Source organism: Eleutherodactylus coqui, chromosome 7 (assembly GCF_035609145.1).
Source record: "Eleutherodactylus coqui strain aEleCoq1 chromosome 7, aEleCoq1.hap1, whole genome shotgun sequence".
NCBI lineage: Eukaryota > Metazoa > Chordata > Amphibia > Anura > Eleutherodactylidae > Eleutherodactylus > Eleutherodactylus coqui.
The window spans coordinates 87,913,570-87,929,813 of NC_089843.1; the positions used below are offsets into that span (position 1 = coordinate 87,913,570).

General features: G+C 40.8%; 1 protein-coding gene across 1 annotated transcript in view; it reads left to right on the forward strand.

Annotated features, from left to right (window-relative positions):
• GPR78 (G protein-coupled receptor 78) overlaps positions 1–7,694 on the forward strand; it is a 39,424-nt gene extending 31,730 nt beyond the window's left edge. The window contains exon 3 of the mRNA XM_066574651.1: positions 7,457–7,694. Within this exon, the coding sequence (XP_066430748.1) occupies positions 7,457–7,694 (238 nt within the window). The remainder of the gene's footprint in view (positions 1–7,456) is intronic.
• Positions 7,695–16,244: the final 8,550 nt, after the last annotated feature.

The window sequence follows — 16,244 nt, forward strand, 5'->3', positions numbered from 1 at the left end:
CCCATCTCTGGGTTTTCTGGTGCTCAAACAGTACTCTGAGAGCCAGGATGCTGGAGGAGACTTTGGGCATGATATACACGTTGTGAAACCTGTCAGACAGTGGCATGAGTAGATGTTAAAGTTTATTCAGTGTTTGTTGGAGTTTAAGGGAATGGGTTTCCTGCTTCCCCTTGCCCCCTTCCCTGGCTCAGGGGCTTGGACACGAGTTGTGCCACTGCAGGACCCCATTCTTGTGACCTGTGTGGGTCCCAATCATCGGACCCCCATGATCACACCGTCAATCTCTATCCTGTGGATATGGTATGGGATATGTTTAAAACTTGGCACTACTTTATACTTTGGGAACTTTGGAAATTCTGGAATTCCTGGCAATACAATAAATGGTAGTTTAAGTGTATGGATAGGACCATAAGCGGATACTGACAGTTAGTGTGTCTGCTCTCACTGATGGTCTCTCTCTCAGTGACAGCTCAGCACTTGCAGATGGTAATTTAATCTAATGTTTCCTTGGACGATCGGTAGACGTCCCTCAGGAACTCACATTGCAACAGCAGGGTAGCTTCACGCCAGGAATCCAAGTTGTGCTGTCTCTCGGGTAGAGGAAGAGCCATCTCTCCAGTAGCACAGGGGCAGCTCATTCCTCATAAGACTCTCTGCTCTCCATAACAACTGCTGAGTTACAACCTAGCCTGGGAACAGGACCTGCCTTTTATACCCAGCCCATCAGACAACAAACAAACAGCTTACTCCCGGTTAAACAAAAACAGCTAATTTAAAATAAAAAACAACAACCATGTGACCTTTCTAAAGGTTCTAGCAAGAACATAAATAATGTCCAGCAATAATATACACATATATATATATATATATATATATATATATATATATATATATATATACCTGTGTATTTAACCTTTTGCACTTGTACATCACCTTGATATGTAGTGCATACTATTGCTACAGGGGATGCAGAGGTAGCAGTTGTATCCAGGCCCTGGTTTAGGAGGCCCAAAGATCCATCTGCTACATGAACAGACACCAGTATTATAAATGGCGCATCGTAAGTGGGGTTCCTGAATTGGGGCCCAGGAGCTTCAGGTTACATCTCTGGAAGGTATATATACTTTTAGACCCAAGAGGCCGTTAGTGTCCTACTAGTGCAATAGAACCCAACATTTGGAATTAATCAATCTCCTCAACAGATCATTGCAGTTAGCATGTACAGTAATTCCAAACAGTGTTCTGTAAAATGTACATAAACCTCTGGCAGGTTCTGCTCAGCAAACACAATCGCCTACCCAACCTTTATTGAATCTAGGCCATGCATATATTTTACCTTGTTTGTCATATTTTCTCCACAAGCTTTCATTTCTTGAAAGATAATTTAGCAATTTAATATGGATTCAAAAGTGTAAGCCGATGGAGCTTCTTTAATTAGGGATTTAGCATATTGATTAGTTAACTAGCGTGTTAAATGTTGTTTGTGGCTATTTGTCTTGAGAATACATCTAGAAATATGGAATTCTATTTTAGCTGATGGTTCGAGGGGAATCTATGACGGATCCTGGGAAGATGAAAAGGGGCTGCAATAATAAAATTAAACCTTATTAAACATTTATGTTTTCCCTTATATACAAATATAACAGAATAATGTACAAAACGCATCATCATAGTGTATACTAATATATTAGGACAATTAAGAAATCCTTGGATATTGACAAACTACATAATAATTCTTGGTACCTTTGGAAGTATAGAAGTAGTAGTCGCACCCAAGCCCTGAAGCCTGAGGAGGGTCAAAACCTCCATGCAACATATGAAGACTCCTGTATTATAAATGGCATGTATGGTATGAGGATAGCCATTGTTCAGATTTTGCATTGTGACTCAGGACTCAGGAGCTTCTAGTTCCATTTTTGGTTTCCCCTATAAGGATAGGGCTGCAAGCCAACATTTGTATGGTAGTTGTGGTAAAAATGGGCCAACTGAATTATTTTGATTTCAACAAGTCAATCATAAATTTTGAAGTAATACAACGGTTGGCAAATGCTGTTGTGCAACCTCAGTCTTATGATAAGAATATGGAGAGAAGTTTTGGCGAGTGTGCTTGGATAGAGGGGAACAAGCAGTTGCCAGACACGTCTGGCAGCAAATTAGCTCCATGAAAATAAAGGATCAGACATCTTGAACTCCAACATACCCAGTCTTCCTTTTCTCCAATATTTGCCATTGAGAGACAGTTGGAAGTAGCCCATACATATCATATAGCCAGCCAATCCCACAAAAAATCCCCAGGTTTGACCAATGTTACCAATGTGTATGGCCAGCTTAAAGGGGTTTTCTGAGTCACACATTATTTAAAAAATGCTGCCAGTACCCAAAAACAATAAACCAGCTTATACCCACCTGTCCTGGGTCCCCATAGCTACGGCACTGATTTTCCATTTTCCCCACTGCTGCTCTCTTTAGAGCCTGCAGTGAACCTATTGACGAGGCGTCTGGTTGACCACTGAGGTCTGTAATTGGCTGCAGCAGCCTGTGATGTTCCATTCACAGGATGACTCTGCAGCTTGTAAATGTCACGGAACTGGGGTCTGAGTAACTAGGAGTTCTTGAAAACTTCCCACAACCCGTGTCCCTACCTACTTGCCCCCCCTAGGCTAAGCCCTAGGGTGACAACTGGGCGACAGTCTCTACGCTAACTAGGGATGCGGGGCAGGAGTCACATACACAGACAAAACCAGGAGGCACACAAACACAAAGGCAGGTCAGGCTATCCGGGTCGGCAACAAGTGAGACGAGGTACAAGGAGTCAGGCAAAAGCAAAGTTAAGGTCAGGCGATCTGGGTCAGCAGCAGGAGAATAAGGCAGTACAAGGGGTCAGGCGGGGTCAGGTCCGAAGCAAGTGGCTCAAAAGCCAGGATTACAATCCAATAACGCGAGTGTAGCCTGGAGACAAACATATACTGGCAGTGTTAGATGGAAACTGAGACGTTTAAATGCTGTCAGAACTCCCGCCCCAGCTGCTCATTGGGGCAGGAAGCCTGCCAGCAGCAAGACCCAGACATAAGGCAGCGAGTGCAGAGACCCAGACATCCAGCAGCGAGTGCAGAGCATGCTGATCAGGATGTCATGGCAACGGGGACGGCATCTGCCACATCCCTAGCAACCCGATTACCCAGGCACCACCCCCTGAGCATGGGAGCGTGCGCCCGGAGCCGGCGCCCGGTACCCTAGCAGCCAGGGAAAGTCACCAACACCGGGGCTCCCCTGCGCCACACCTCAGCTGCCCGGATGATAGGACCAGCGGTGCGGGCACAGAGGCCCCGGGAGCCGCTGGTCCTGACAGTAAACAGATCCAGCAGTGGGATTAAAGAGGCAACGTTGAAGCAGTTGGGAATCGGAATGCAAGAATATAGGCTGGTTTATTGTTTTTGGGCATGGGCAACATATTTTAAAAATATAACTTGGAAAACCCATTTATAACTCAATAGGAGAGATTTATGAGCATCAGCATACTTCTCCATGACGCATCAATATGAGACTCCAGTATAGTGTATTCCGCAACATGGTGCACACTATTGGAATGTATTACAGCTACTGAATCTGAAGTTGTCATTCTTCTAGAGGAGGACTATTTTGCTGTCTGTCTTGCAGTAATATAGAGGGAAGAAGATATAGGCCTTAAATTTATAAGTGATGTCACTTTGGCTGAGTTCACATCTGCTTTGCGAGTTCCATTTTTCTGGTCTGTCATAGCAGCAGAAAAATGAAATGAAAGCTGTGATAGATCAATCTCACAACGGACACCTACGGTGTCTGATGCACCTCATTGACTTAGATTGGAATTTGTCGACTTCCATCATGGTGTCTCTCGTTTTACAAGAGAAAGCAGCACTGCTGGCAGCATTTGCTATAAAATGTGACAGGATCTTGGACAGCCTAACTCAGAAATGTAACAAAAGTATATATTCAACCCAAATGTGGGGCAAAATAGGTCGCATAGCCACTCATTCAGGAATCTGCCTTTAGACAGTAAGGTACATAGAAAGTAACAACATATGTTAGTGCAAAAAAACTAAATCATGCATTTTCTTGACTGTTCTAACACGTACAGTATAATGTTTTTTACCCCTCTGTGGAACTCTCTGCCTGAGGACGTGGTGATGGCAAAATCAATAGAGGAATTTAAGAGGGGACTAGATGCCTTTTTGAAGCGCTACGACATTGCAGGATATAGACATTCAGTAACCAGCATGGTTGTTGATCCGGGACGTGGAGTCAGGTAGCAACTTTCAAATGTTGATTCATGGATTATTATAACTGCCTCTATGGAGTCTGAAAGAATTTTATTTCCCCCAAAACGGGCTAATTGGCTTCTGCCTCATTGGGTTTGTTTTTTCCCCCCTTCCTCTGGATCAACAAGGTGCGATGGAAACAGGCTGAACTGGATGAACATTGTCTTCTTTCAGCCTAACATATTACGTTACTATGCATCTTATTCAAGCATCAGCTATGTGCAAATAATGTGTATATAAGCAGACAACGTAGCAGTAAGTCAATCTATAGTTTACTGCCCTGTCCCTATACAGAAGCTATGGAAGCCTCCATCACTAAATCACAATTGCTTACATGCTGCCTCATCTTGGCATAAGCTATTCATCGAATATAGAAAGCACAACCTTTAATGACTGCTTATGTAGTGACACAACTTTTACGACATATGCCAAATATATATAGAAACTAGTCAGCCCCATTTGGCCCCTTGTCTCTTCATTCTGTGGCTCTTAACCCCTTGGGGGAAACTTGTAATTTATATTTTCTTTTTTTAAGGATTATTCCCAACACAACTACTCACAGCATCCAAGAAGTACAGCCTTTGTATTGCCAGGAGATGAGCTCATGGACACCTTTTCTTAAAGGGGTTGTCTCGCGGCGAAAGCGGTTTTTTTTGTTTTTTTAAATGGACCCCTGCATTATGCCCTGTGAAAAAGAAAGCATGTGTTAGTTTTAAACAAGCACATTGCACTTACCTGCATCAGCGTTCTGCAGCTTCTTCTTTTCTTCTTTTAAAGATGGCGCCGCTGGTCATCTCCCACGGTGCACCGCGGGTCTTCCCATGGTGCACCGTGGAGTTTCTTCTTCTGTCTTCCGCGTTCCACTGCCGATACAGCCACCTCATTGGCTGATCGGCACTACGTGACGGAGGCGGAGCTACGATGACGACGCGGTGACCAGCTCTCCGGCACGAGCGGCCCCATTCACCAGGCAGAAGACCGCACAGCGCAAGCGCGTCTAAAAAAGCAAGAAGCCAGCGAAATTAGACGGAGCCATGGAGACGGGGAGGCTAGCAACGGAGCAGGTAAGTGAATAACTTCTGTATGGCTCATAATTAATGCACGATGTATATTACAAAGTGCATTAATATGGCCATACAAAAGTGTATAACCCCACTTGCTGCCGCGAGACAACCCCTTTAAGGCTTCAGTGTCAAGTGGTCACTTTCAATGTTAGTATTTTCCCAGCTGGAAAAATAGCTTCAAGCTACAGAGCTGATTGGTTCCAGGATGAACACCCTGCAGTGAGCGCTTGCAGCAAGTTCTGTACTTAATTGTTCCCATGTGAATGAGGAGGTTTTCACTGTCATTTCTCGGTGCCTATTTGGAAGCAAGCGGATTCTCTTAGCACTTGTGCTAGTTTTCTGCTAACAGCAGTTGTAGACCGGAGATACACTGATGGTCGTGTTCTTCTGCGAGACGACTGACAATCATATTTTCATACATATACTGAATAGCCACTTTTTAAAAGTCATCTACCTGGAAGTGTGTTGGACCTCCTTTGGTCTTCAGAAGCGTAGCAATTCATTATGATGCCCATCAACGCGTATCAATGGACTCAGCAAGTGCTAATAATGTATTCCCCACCCATTACACCACCAGTCTGTTATCACCTGAGAGGAAGGGTTCATTGACTCATGAGGCTTGTGCCAAATTCTGACCCTCTCAATCTGGATTTTTCTGACCAGGTGATGTTTTTCCACTGATCAGTGATCCAATTTTTGTGCTTTATCTCCCAATGAAGTCTTGCCTTTCTGTTTCTCTTAGACAGTAATTGCACTTGAACAGGTCTTCTTCTGTTATAGATTATCCGTGCTAAGGAACAGTAAGTTGTGCTTTTGGAGGCATTAGTTGAAGCACTAGCGTTGTATTCGGCTGTGATTTGCTTGACTGTGCACCAGCTGTTTTCAGAACAATTCTTGACATCCTCCTTTGACCCCTTTCATCAACTAGTTGTCTACATCCATAGAATCTAGTTTGCTGGAAGTTTTCCCTCGGTCACACTATTCTCAGTATACTCTTGACACTGTTGCATGAGAAAAGCCCACAAGGCTGGTAGTTTTTGAAATACTGACCACGGCTAGTCTAGCACCGATGACTAGGCCTCATTCAAAGAAGCTCTGTTTGCTTGATTTCCCCATTCTAATATGGATTCACACTGAAAATGATCAAAGGTAAACTGGTCCACTTGATTTTATGCTGCACTTGGGGGTGATGGGTCCAATTTCTATACAGTGAAGCTCCCATCATGAAAGAGCTGGCATCTCTAAAAAAGAAGCCATTCAATGTATGGTTCCTATTTATGTGCATTAACCCAGGACCACAGGATTGCAGGGGGTTGACTATGGATCCAAATACTTTAAGGACTCATAGACCAGCCACATGCAAGAGATCTGGATCACAGCAAGTGAACGCAATGACTTGTTCTAAAGTGTAATCATTCTAGATGCAGAAATTTCTTTATACGAATGATCATATCTAATATACACACATCTTAGCCTGATGCAGTGCGGTTTGTTATCAAAACACTTCTGCCCTCAAGTGGATGCATTATGTAACTACATGCTATACCTCACACTCATCATCCCCATAGCGTCTACAATAAACTTCATGCCTCACATCATCTACATCCACACAAGTGGTGCAAAACTATTTCTCTTAGTTAAACAAAAACATCGTAAAATGTACGCTTTTTCATCAATCATCCACTGAGGTTCCACAATGACAATTTCACAAGGTGGCAAAATCTTGATTTAACAAACTTAAGTCCTGTGAAACCATGGGCTTTCTATTACTGTTATTATATTACCTTTTGCAGCCGGTTCTTGTACATTTAAGCTAAAACTCCCCTTTTACTGGGTTAACAAATAACTGTTCTTTAATGTTGGAAAGGGAAGGTTCCAGTTTGTAAAAGTTCAACCAGAACGAGAAATGTGAGTCATCCTGTGTTATTTTCTTTTCAGTTTTTTTTTATGTAAAAATTGTGAATTTCATATAATGTATATAATGTCTAATGCTGAAAGGAATAGTCATCAAGACCTTGTCTATGGGGGCTGCAGATTGACTATGGATAAATGGGTCTTATTCATCAAATCTTCTGTTTTCTTCATGTCTTCCAGGTTAATAGAGCTTCTTCCATATGTAAGAATAAACAACTACTGGGGTATTGCAAGTAAGTGCCTGGCATACAGTAAAGCCGCCGCGGACCCCTTCGTTTACTCACTTCTACGTCAGCAGTACAAGAAGGTTCTGCTCAACATTGTCAACAGGATACTGAAGAGAGAACTATATCCCTCATCCGGATACAACAGCTCACTAGACACTGAAAATGAATACTGTTTGCACAGGGCCAGCTAGGGAGACGTCTTAGAAACTTACTAAAGTGTCACCTCTTCAACCCTTGCTGGAAAAGTATCAAGATTTGTTGTTTTCTTTCAATACTAAGGAGTAAGATAAGAACACTAGACATGAAATGCAAGTTGATCAAGCATCATTATAAAATATAACGATTTGTAATTCAGGGTAGACTAAATTCCCTTTAGTGTGGATCAAATTAGAGATACGGAGCATACCGCTCTACTTATGCCCTCATGTCACCACTTCCACTTGTGCTCAATGTTATCCCACAGACCAGGGTTGGGCTCTTCCACTAAATGACCAACAGATCCTCCAGTGGACCCATGAAAATGTGGCTTAGGCTCAACATGATGGTACTTAATCATGGCACAGGACCAGATTACTTGTTTCTAGGCTTTGTTACTTTTTTTTTTAGGTTTATTAGGTTTCTTTTACGTTATTCATTATATACCCAATATCTGCAAATGAGAACCGCAAAGTTTATAGTGAAATTGAAAAAACATAAGTTTCAGAGGGTAGACTCTTAGCTGATGTAGACATCACCATAGACATCAATGTCTACATTTACTGGTCCATTAATCTTGCAAAAATTCCCTTATATAACAATGAATTGCCAGAACATAGAACTGGAAGTGTTATCATAGGGACACGGGAATAGAGGATGTGTAAGCTTAAAGGGCCAGTCTGGGGGAAACACATGTTCCCATCCCTGCCCCCTTACCTGATTGTCTGTCACACTTTGGAAATTTCTGTATATTGCAGTTACTTCCATGCAGTGCTGCCCCCTGTCTGATGCTTATCAGGCACCATCCTGATGCTACCACTTCTGCCTGCTGGGTGCACAGTTTAATTATAAATATCATTTCCTTCTACAGTCTTCTAAATACATTACAGACCATAAGTATACAGTCTGGAGGATGAGCTGTGATCTCCACGATTATAACTGTTTGACAAGAGCTGTGTGATAGGAGTGTCTGTATTCGCCTCTAGGCAATTTCTATGGCAGAGTCTGTGTAATAGCCTCAGACAGATTATAAATGGGACTAGAAGCTGAACATATAAACCTAAGTAGATCTGAACTGGTCAGAATTAACATCACATGACCATCTGAGGAGAAAGAGGTCAGAAGTTTCAGATAGAAAGGAAAAAGTAACCAAAACTAACTAAGGTAATACTGGCCAACTGATTTAGACTGGGGAGATAGCTACACTATGAATGAAACAAAAAAAATCAAAGAAAGAAAATACTTTATAATGATTGTGAGGACTCTGGCATTTTGCATCTAGAAGTTCTGAGCTTTCCAAAAGAGTGCATTAGAAATGTGTACAGTCTTAAATCCATGCATATAACATTATTGAAGATTACATTGATGATGATGATGATGATGACAATGGTGCTTGTGGCCCATTTATTAAGCACATGTTGCATATATTTAATTTTTATGTCCTCCTGTTGCCTCGCCACAGTGAGCGGAACCGGGTCAGTTGAGCATTGATGGAATTGTCCCTTCAAGTATTACTACTTTCCTTGATTAGGGAATATACAGTTGTGCCACTGATTCTAGTTTCATAGCTCAGAACCGATATTTATGTTATTTACTGATGTATTGTAGTTTGGTTGGAGCCGAATTTGTTAGGCATATTGCATCCATGTGTAATGGTGCGCATTATGGATGTAACGCCCAGACCTACATGCTTCTACTAAACAGATGTTAGCTTACCATAATATTCTATAGTGATCCAAGTTTGGTTCAGTAGCAGCACTTAGTATTCTTAGTGTTGCCTCCATAATACGAACAGTTAAATATGGGTGTGATACGTCGTGTTTGGTAGCCCTAAGTCAGCTATAGATTCCCACACAGTAGGAAATAGTCATCAGCACTGCGGAAATGGAAAAAGAGAGAAGTTCTTCATAGACACCAACCAGACTTCAGATCAATAATTGGTTGCTGTTAGCTCCAGTTTTGCTTTTCACTTGATTTGATTCCCCTCTCCTAGTGTACACTGTATTTATTAATGGCACAGGCGTTAGACCTAAATAGACTTTCTAGATGTCTATTAATATATTTATTAATATGTAGCTTTTTAAAACCGTACAGCGATTTGAGGTTTACATCAATTTTGTGGAGAGTTATCTAGAAGGACAAAAAGTACCAGCGTGTGGGTCCATAGAACTTCCTATACACTACAATTGGGTAATGCAGTGGTCTCCAACCTATAATATTCTAGCTGTTGTAGAACTACAGATCCCCACATGTCCTGAGTAATACTGAATGAACCTAAACAGTAAAACCCTGTTTCTGGTCGAACTTTGCTAAAAGTTTGGTTTGACGCCAACACAAACCTCGGGCCATTCATCTCAGCTGAACCCACTAAAATTCTTCTTTTTTCCCCTCTTCTTCTTTTTCCTTATTTTAAAAAGAAGGAAAAGGGAAGAGAAGAAGGATAAAAAAGAAAAAAAGGGAAAGGAAAGAAAATGGAAAAAGGAAAATATTTTTTTCTTCTTTATTTCTTCTTCTTTCTCCCTTTTCTTCCTTCCTTTTCCTCCTTCTTCTTTCTTCCCTTATTTTTCTTCATTAACTTTGACTTAAAAACAACTCAAAAGTACTTAACACCTAGTAACACTGCTAAGTAACCTAAGAGTGTTATATTGGGCTTGTTTGGCTCTAGACAGTGTTATACACAAGTTTCAGGGGTATTGGTGGAGTTCTGGTTCGGTTCAAACTAATTTGGAACAAACCTAACTTTTTGCCTAAATTCGGCGAACTGGTCATACTGAACTTTTGAAAAGCTCACTTATCACTAGCCCTGAGAGCTGGATAATGCCACGAAATATAAGTAGCAGTTTTATAGTAACAGGAGAAGTGCAGGTTGGAGACCATTGGTATGATATATAATTTTTTGGATAATTCTGTTTGTGTTAGGGCTCTGTCAGACGAATGATTTTTTTAGCGCATAAATAGATGCGCTACAAAAAACATCACACATCACGTGTAGAAAAAGTTGCGTGACCGAGTGCATTTGCACTCACATGTCCTATCTTTTTCAGGTGTGATTACTTTAGCCTCTAAAAACAGGACATGTGACTGCTTTTGATTGGAAAGCATTGTTTCTAATAAAGCCTATTCATGTGCTAAAAAATCGCTCATTCGACCGCGGCCTTAAGGTGTTTTTTTCACAATACATTTGACTCAGTTCTATATTATATATAGAGATGAGCGAGCATGCTTGGATAAGGCAGTTACTCGAGCGAGCATCGCTCTTCTGCATTCTCATTCGAGCAGGCTCGGGGGAGGGGGGGTGGGGGGTAGTGATGGGGGAGAGAGAGATCTCTCCCATCCCCCCCCCCCCACTCACCTTCGCTGTCGAGCCTGCTCGGACAAGAATGCAGTTACTCGAGAAGAGCGATGCTCGCTTGAGTAACTGCCTTATCCGAGCGTGCTCGCTCATCTCTAATTATATATAATGAAAATACAACATAATTTGTTTCCTTGCAATTTCCCAAATGAAATAAAGAGGTTGTCCAATTTAATTTTTTTCTAAAAATAATAAACAATCTTCTATTCACCTCTCCTGGCTTCTGCGCTGTGCCCAGTACTGCATCCTCAGGTCTCTGCTATGACGCTGTGTTGGCATCCAGTAGCATTCTGTGTATTGGATGTCACAGACTGCTATAGCCAATCACAGACTTCAGCATTTGGGTGTCCTGTAGACAGGCTGCTGCTGGGTAATCAATACAGGGTCACAACGGAGACCTGAGGATGTAGAGATGGACACAGAGGAGAAGCCATGAGAGGTGAGCATAGGGAGCATGATTTATTTTAAAAAATTAACTAGTACAACCCCTTTAATGTAAATATTTCTACAAGACTTATGTGCACTTAAAAAGACAATTATTGCAATATTAAGCCATGATAAATCCACCTTAAGGCAACCAATTTTGAAATCTGCTTTAAAGTGAATGGGGATAAGCTGCAATACCGGGTACTGCCTATAGGCAAGAGTGGCACTGTTTCGAAAAGAAAACTGGTTTATTTTTAATCTCTTACAACACCTTGAAGATATTGTAGCTGAATTCATGCTTGTGTCTGACTGTGTTTGGCTGCTCAGAGCATGGCAGGAGTGTTCCAAGCTGGATCATTGCTCAACAAAAATTAGCGACTTCTATGTAGATTGACAATATCCTCTATCATCATTTCACAAAAAGTAGAGAGATGAAAAAATATGCCTTCAAGAAACTCAAAAGAGTATTCCAAGAATTAAAAGGGTTTTCCCAGGACTGGATAAAAGGGTCTGCTGTTATTCCAGAAACAATGCCACACCTGTCCTGAGGCTGTGTTTGGTATTGCAGTTCAACTCCATTCACTTGAATTGGAGTGAGCTGCAATACCAGATGCAGTCTATGGATAGACTTGGCGCTATTTCTAGAAAAACAGCAGACCATCTTCTAGTCCTGGACAAACCCATGTAACTTTTATCAGTTACGCATAGGATAAATGATAATTGACTGAGCCCTGAGGGAACTATACTGATCATTAGAGAGGTCCTGGGTCTCCCCCTTTGCCTTCACTGCACCCCTTCCTCGACACTAAAGAGAAGCTTGATTTGATCAGTGACTAAGTATGTGCGCATCTGAAACTGGTTTACCAGCAAATGGAAGTGGCGGTAGGGACAATTTTTGACCTTCTGAGGTCAGGGCAAATTCTGGCTTAGCAGCAACGCTCACCGGTTCGGCCAGGGAAAACGGAAGCTGGCAGTGCATTCAGGTTCTAGAGGTGGGACCCCCAGCAATCAGACATCTATCCATGTTAATTACAGGAATCCACCAGTCCTAAGTTCTAGACCACTCATTCTCAACTCTTGACTTTAAGCACTCACAACAAGTCATAAATTGAGGATATGGCATAGAAAACACATGTAGCAATGCCTAGTGTGCTGACAATATTCATATCACGTGACATAAAATGATGGCGCCATTAAATGGTCATATCAGTTCCCTCATTTGACCTTCACTGTGGAGCCCTAAGCCCTAGGTTCTCTTGTTTTCTCCCCCTCTACTGTATGTGGTTTCTGTTTTTTGTATCAAACCATGGACCACCCTTATTTCTTTTTTCATATGGATCAATAGCACAGCCGGCTGTTCTGTTGGATCCATACTCAACATAGATTTAATTCTTTTGCACTGTGTTAACATCTATACCTGTCTTTAGTTAGAAAAAAAAAACAATAAAACAAAAACTTTATTTGAAAAGAATCCAAAAATTCTAATTGCAAATAGAATATACAGTAGGGTCCTTCTTCTCTGTGATCCTCCTCTGCTGTTCTTCTGTGTTGTTCTGTAGATTACAAATAATAAATGTTTCTTAGAAAAGAATATATTTTTTTTGCTAATCACTGTAGTAAATAGGCTGCAAAATACCACATACACATCCTTGGATTCCTTGTGCAGCTTATTTTTAATGAGTGACTGTAGATCTAGAGAAATCAGGTATCTCAGGCTTTTCACATCATTCCTACATTTGGCTTTCTATATATTTAGACTCCAAAGAAATGTAATTCTTCACAACAATCCAGTTCAAACTGAATGTATCGTCACTTCATGTTGCTGTATTTAGTAACATATTTGTACTCTTTTCTTGGATTTTGTGTATAATGTTCCTTATTATAGAAATTTTGTACTGTATAGCAGAATATTTATTGTATATATTGTATCTCTCTTAATTTGCACTAACTGGAAACTGTATCTTGGGAACTGTATTTCAGAATATTTAAGAAAATTGCTAAAAAGTGTTTTTGTTTTTCTTTTTATTTAATTAAAAAAAAACCAAAAACAAACATTAATAGGTCTTCAATGTACAGTATCATTGCTGGGGGTTCTGCCCCAGAGACCCCCACCAGTCCCATTCACTTTAATGGGGCTGAGCAGCAGAATCAGCCTCAACAGCATCTATAGAGGTACTCTGCGGTCCCTTTGTTTGTTAATCGTTAGGGTTCCTGGTGTTGGACTTCCATCTATCACATAAACAATTAATTTTACATCCTATAAAACGAATTTAAGGCTAATTTCACACGGGTAAGTACGATATTGAAACACGGCTCGATATCGCACTTGGGAATGTGCAATTTCCCCATGGATGCGAGGAAAGGATCAGCAAGTGCTTCCTAGTGTTTTCAATGGGAAACCTTGCACCTCGCAATTTTTTTGCCCAGTTCTCACAGCCAATGGGAAAAATTCAAACAAACGGCCATGGATTAGGAGAGTGAGATGGGTTCAGTTTCTTTGCATGTTCTCTGTTATTTCTCAGAAGACTAGATACTGCATTTAACTACAGTCTGTTGTTCGTAAATTGGACCCAAGCTGCTGAGTGTTGAAAATGGTTTAATGCAGTAATTTCTTAATATATTCTGAAAATTACATCTAAAGATAGAGTTTTACTTTAAAGTCAACCTGTTCCCTACAAATTGTCATAAGAGAATGCTGAAAAAGTTCATCCTGCTGAAATTTGAGCAGGATGGTCAATTACACGCAGGGGCAGACTGGGCATGGCCAATGACTGGGATCAGTGATGTTACTATCCCCATGTGTAACATCCATTAAAGGTACTGTCCTATAAATTGATGTGCCGATAGATCATGTTTGGTATTACAGCTCAGCTCCATTGAATTAAATTGGGCTAAGCTGCAGTGCCACACAACCTGTGGACATGTATGGCACTCTTTTTGGAAGAAAGCAGTCATGTTTTTCTAATCGTACTAACAGTTTCTGACACCAGTCCACTGCTGAGCCTTGTCAACTCTGGAATAAGTGGCTGTGAGTCTCCAGTAATGCTCTTTTATCCAGTCTTTAATTTTGGGGGGTTCCAAGTTCTTTCTTTTAAATGATGTATACTTTAACAAAGTTTTTCCACTAGAGACATTAAGGATTAACCAAATATCATATCTGTAAGGCCCAAGCTCCTCAATCCCAACTGATCTTAGGAGTATGGGTGCTCGGTTTGCTCTGCCGGGTTCAAGTAAAATTTTGCTAAAATTTCGGTTTAATGTGAACCCGAACTTGGGCAGTCCTTGTGGGCCAATTTCACTAAAATAGTCTTCTTTCTCTTTCTCTTTCTTTTTTTTTTCCTATTCTTTCTTCTTTTCATTAACTTTGCCTTAAAAATAGCTCAAAAGTACTTAGGTACACTTCTGCCTGACCTAAGTGTGTTATACAGAGCTTTATAGCTCAGAGGCCTTATTCACACTGCCATAGGCACATCTACACTCGGTGGTAGGAAGCGTAGTTGCGCCTGAACGAGGGAGATTTCTTCCCCTTCGATGGCAGTTCAAACTCCGCACCAGAAAATTACCATAGGAAGATGGGTGCTGCCCGATCTTCCCACACATAGTATAGCTACACGCCGGAAAGACATGGCAGGTCCTATGTTTTCCCAGTCGTACACATCATGGGCGCAAAAAGAGGTGGTGAAAACGAAACCACTGAAATCCCATAGAGGTGAGTGTTTTCGTTTTGTCCCGTTACATGGCTGTAATTATCACGGCTGTATAAGAGGACAAAACCACGCTCGTCTGAATCTGCCCTTATACAGTGTTATGCACCAGTTTTAGGGGTATTGGCGAAGCTCCCGTTTGGTTTGAACTAATTTAGACTGAACTAAACTTTTTGCCCAAATTCGCCAAACCCGCCAAATTGAACTTTTAAAAAGTTGAATCATCAATACAGAGCACAGTATGTTTTTTTGCATCCACTTCTATACCAGAATGGGGGGTTTGCTTCTTCTCTAGGACTTGTTTGGAGTCCTAGTGATCTAAACCCGTTGATGTCATATCCTATTAAGATGCCTTAAATGTCTCCAAAGGCAAAGCTGTTAGAGTTAGCCAGATCATGTGTTGAATAGTAGTCATGGGAATATGTCATATTAATGGCTATAATCAAACAGATACTGTATATATTGCCTCAGTGAGGTCCCTGGTCCAAATGAAACGCTAGACTATATCAGTATGAAAGCTGAACCCCTAAAAATGGCTACCTATCCAATATGTAGGATACAGGAGACTTTAAAGTCAACTAATAAAATAAAAGTATATATTATGAGGCAATGATGATTATTTTTTTAATGAAGTGTACATGACTGCAAAAGCAGGCGATACTTTTATGCAGATGGTGATATGAAATATATAGATGATATTATAGGAACTGCAAAAGCAGTAAAGGATGTCTCTTGTGGAGGAGGGATACTATGTGTAAATCTGTATTAGATTGGAACATTTTGTGCCAAAAAAAGAGTTTTTGATAATCCTTATCACAGAAAACCTACAATTTGGTGAAGTAATGTATTTGTTACGTCAATTGTAGGAATTTATTATTTTTAAGATGATGTAACTGAAGTTTTTTTGTGATGCAAAGTTGTCCCATAATTTCTGTAATAATTACCGAATAAAAACATATTTATCAGAGTGTTTTACATATTTTCTGTTTTTGTGGTTCTGTTTACAAATATGAAAAACACGAGTAAAAGGGACTTGTCACCGGTTTTTATCATAGTAAACTCAT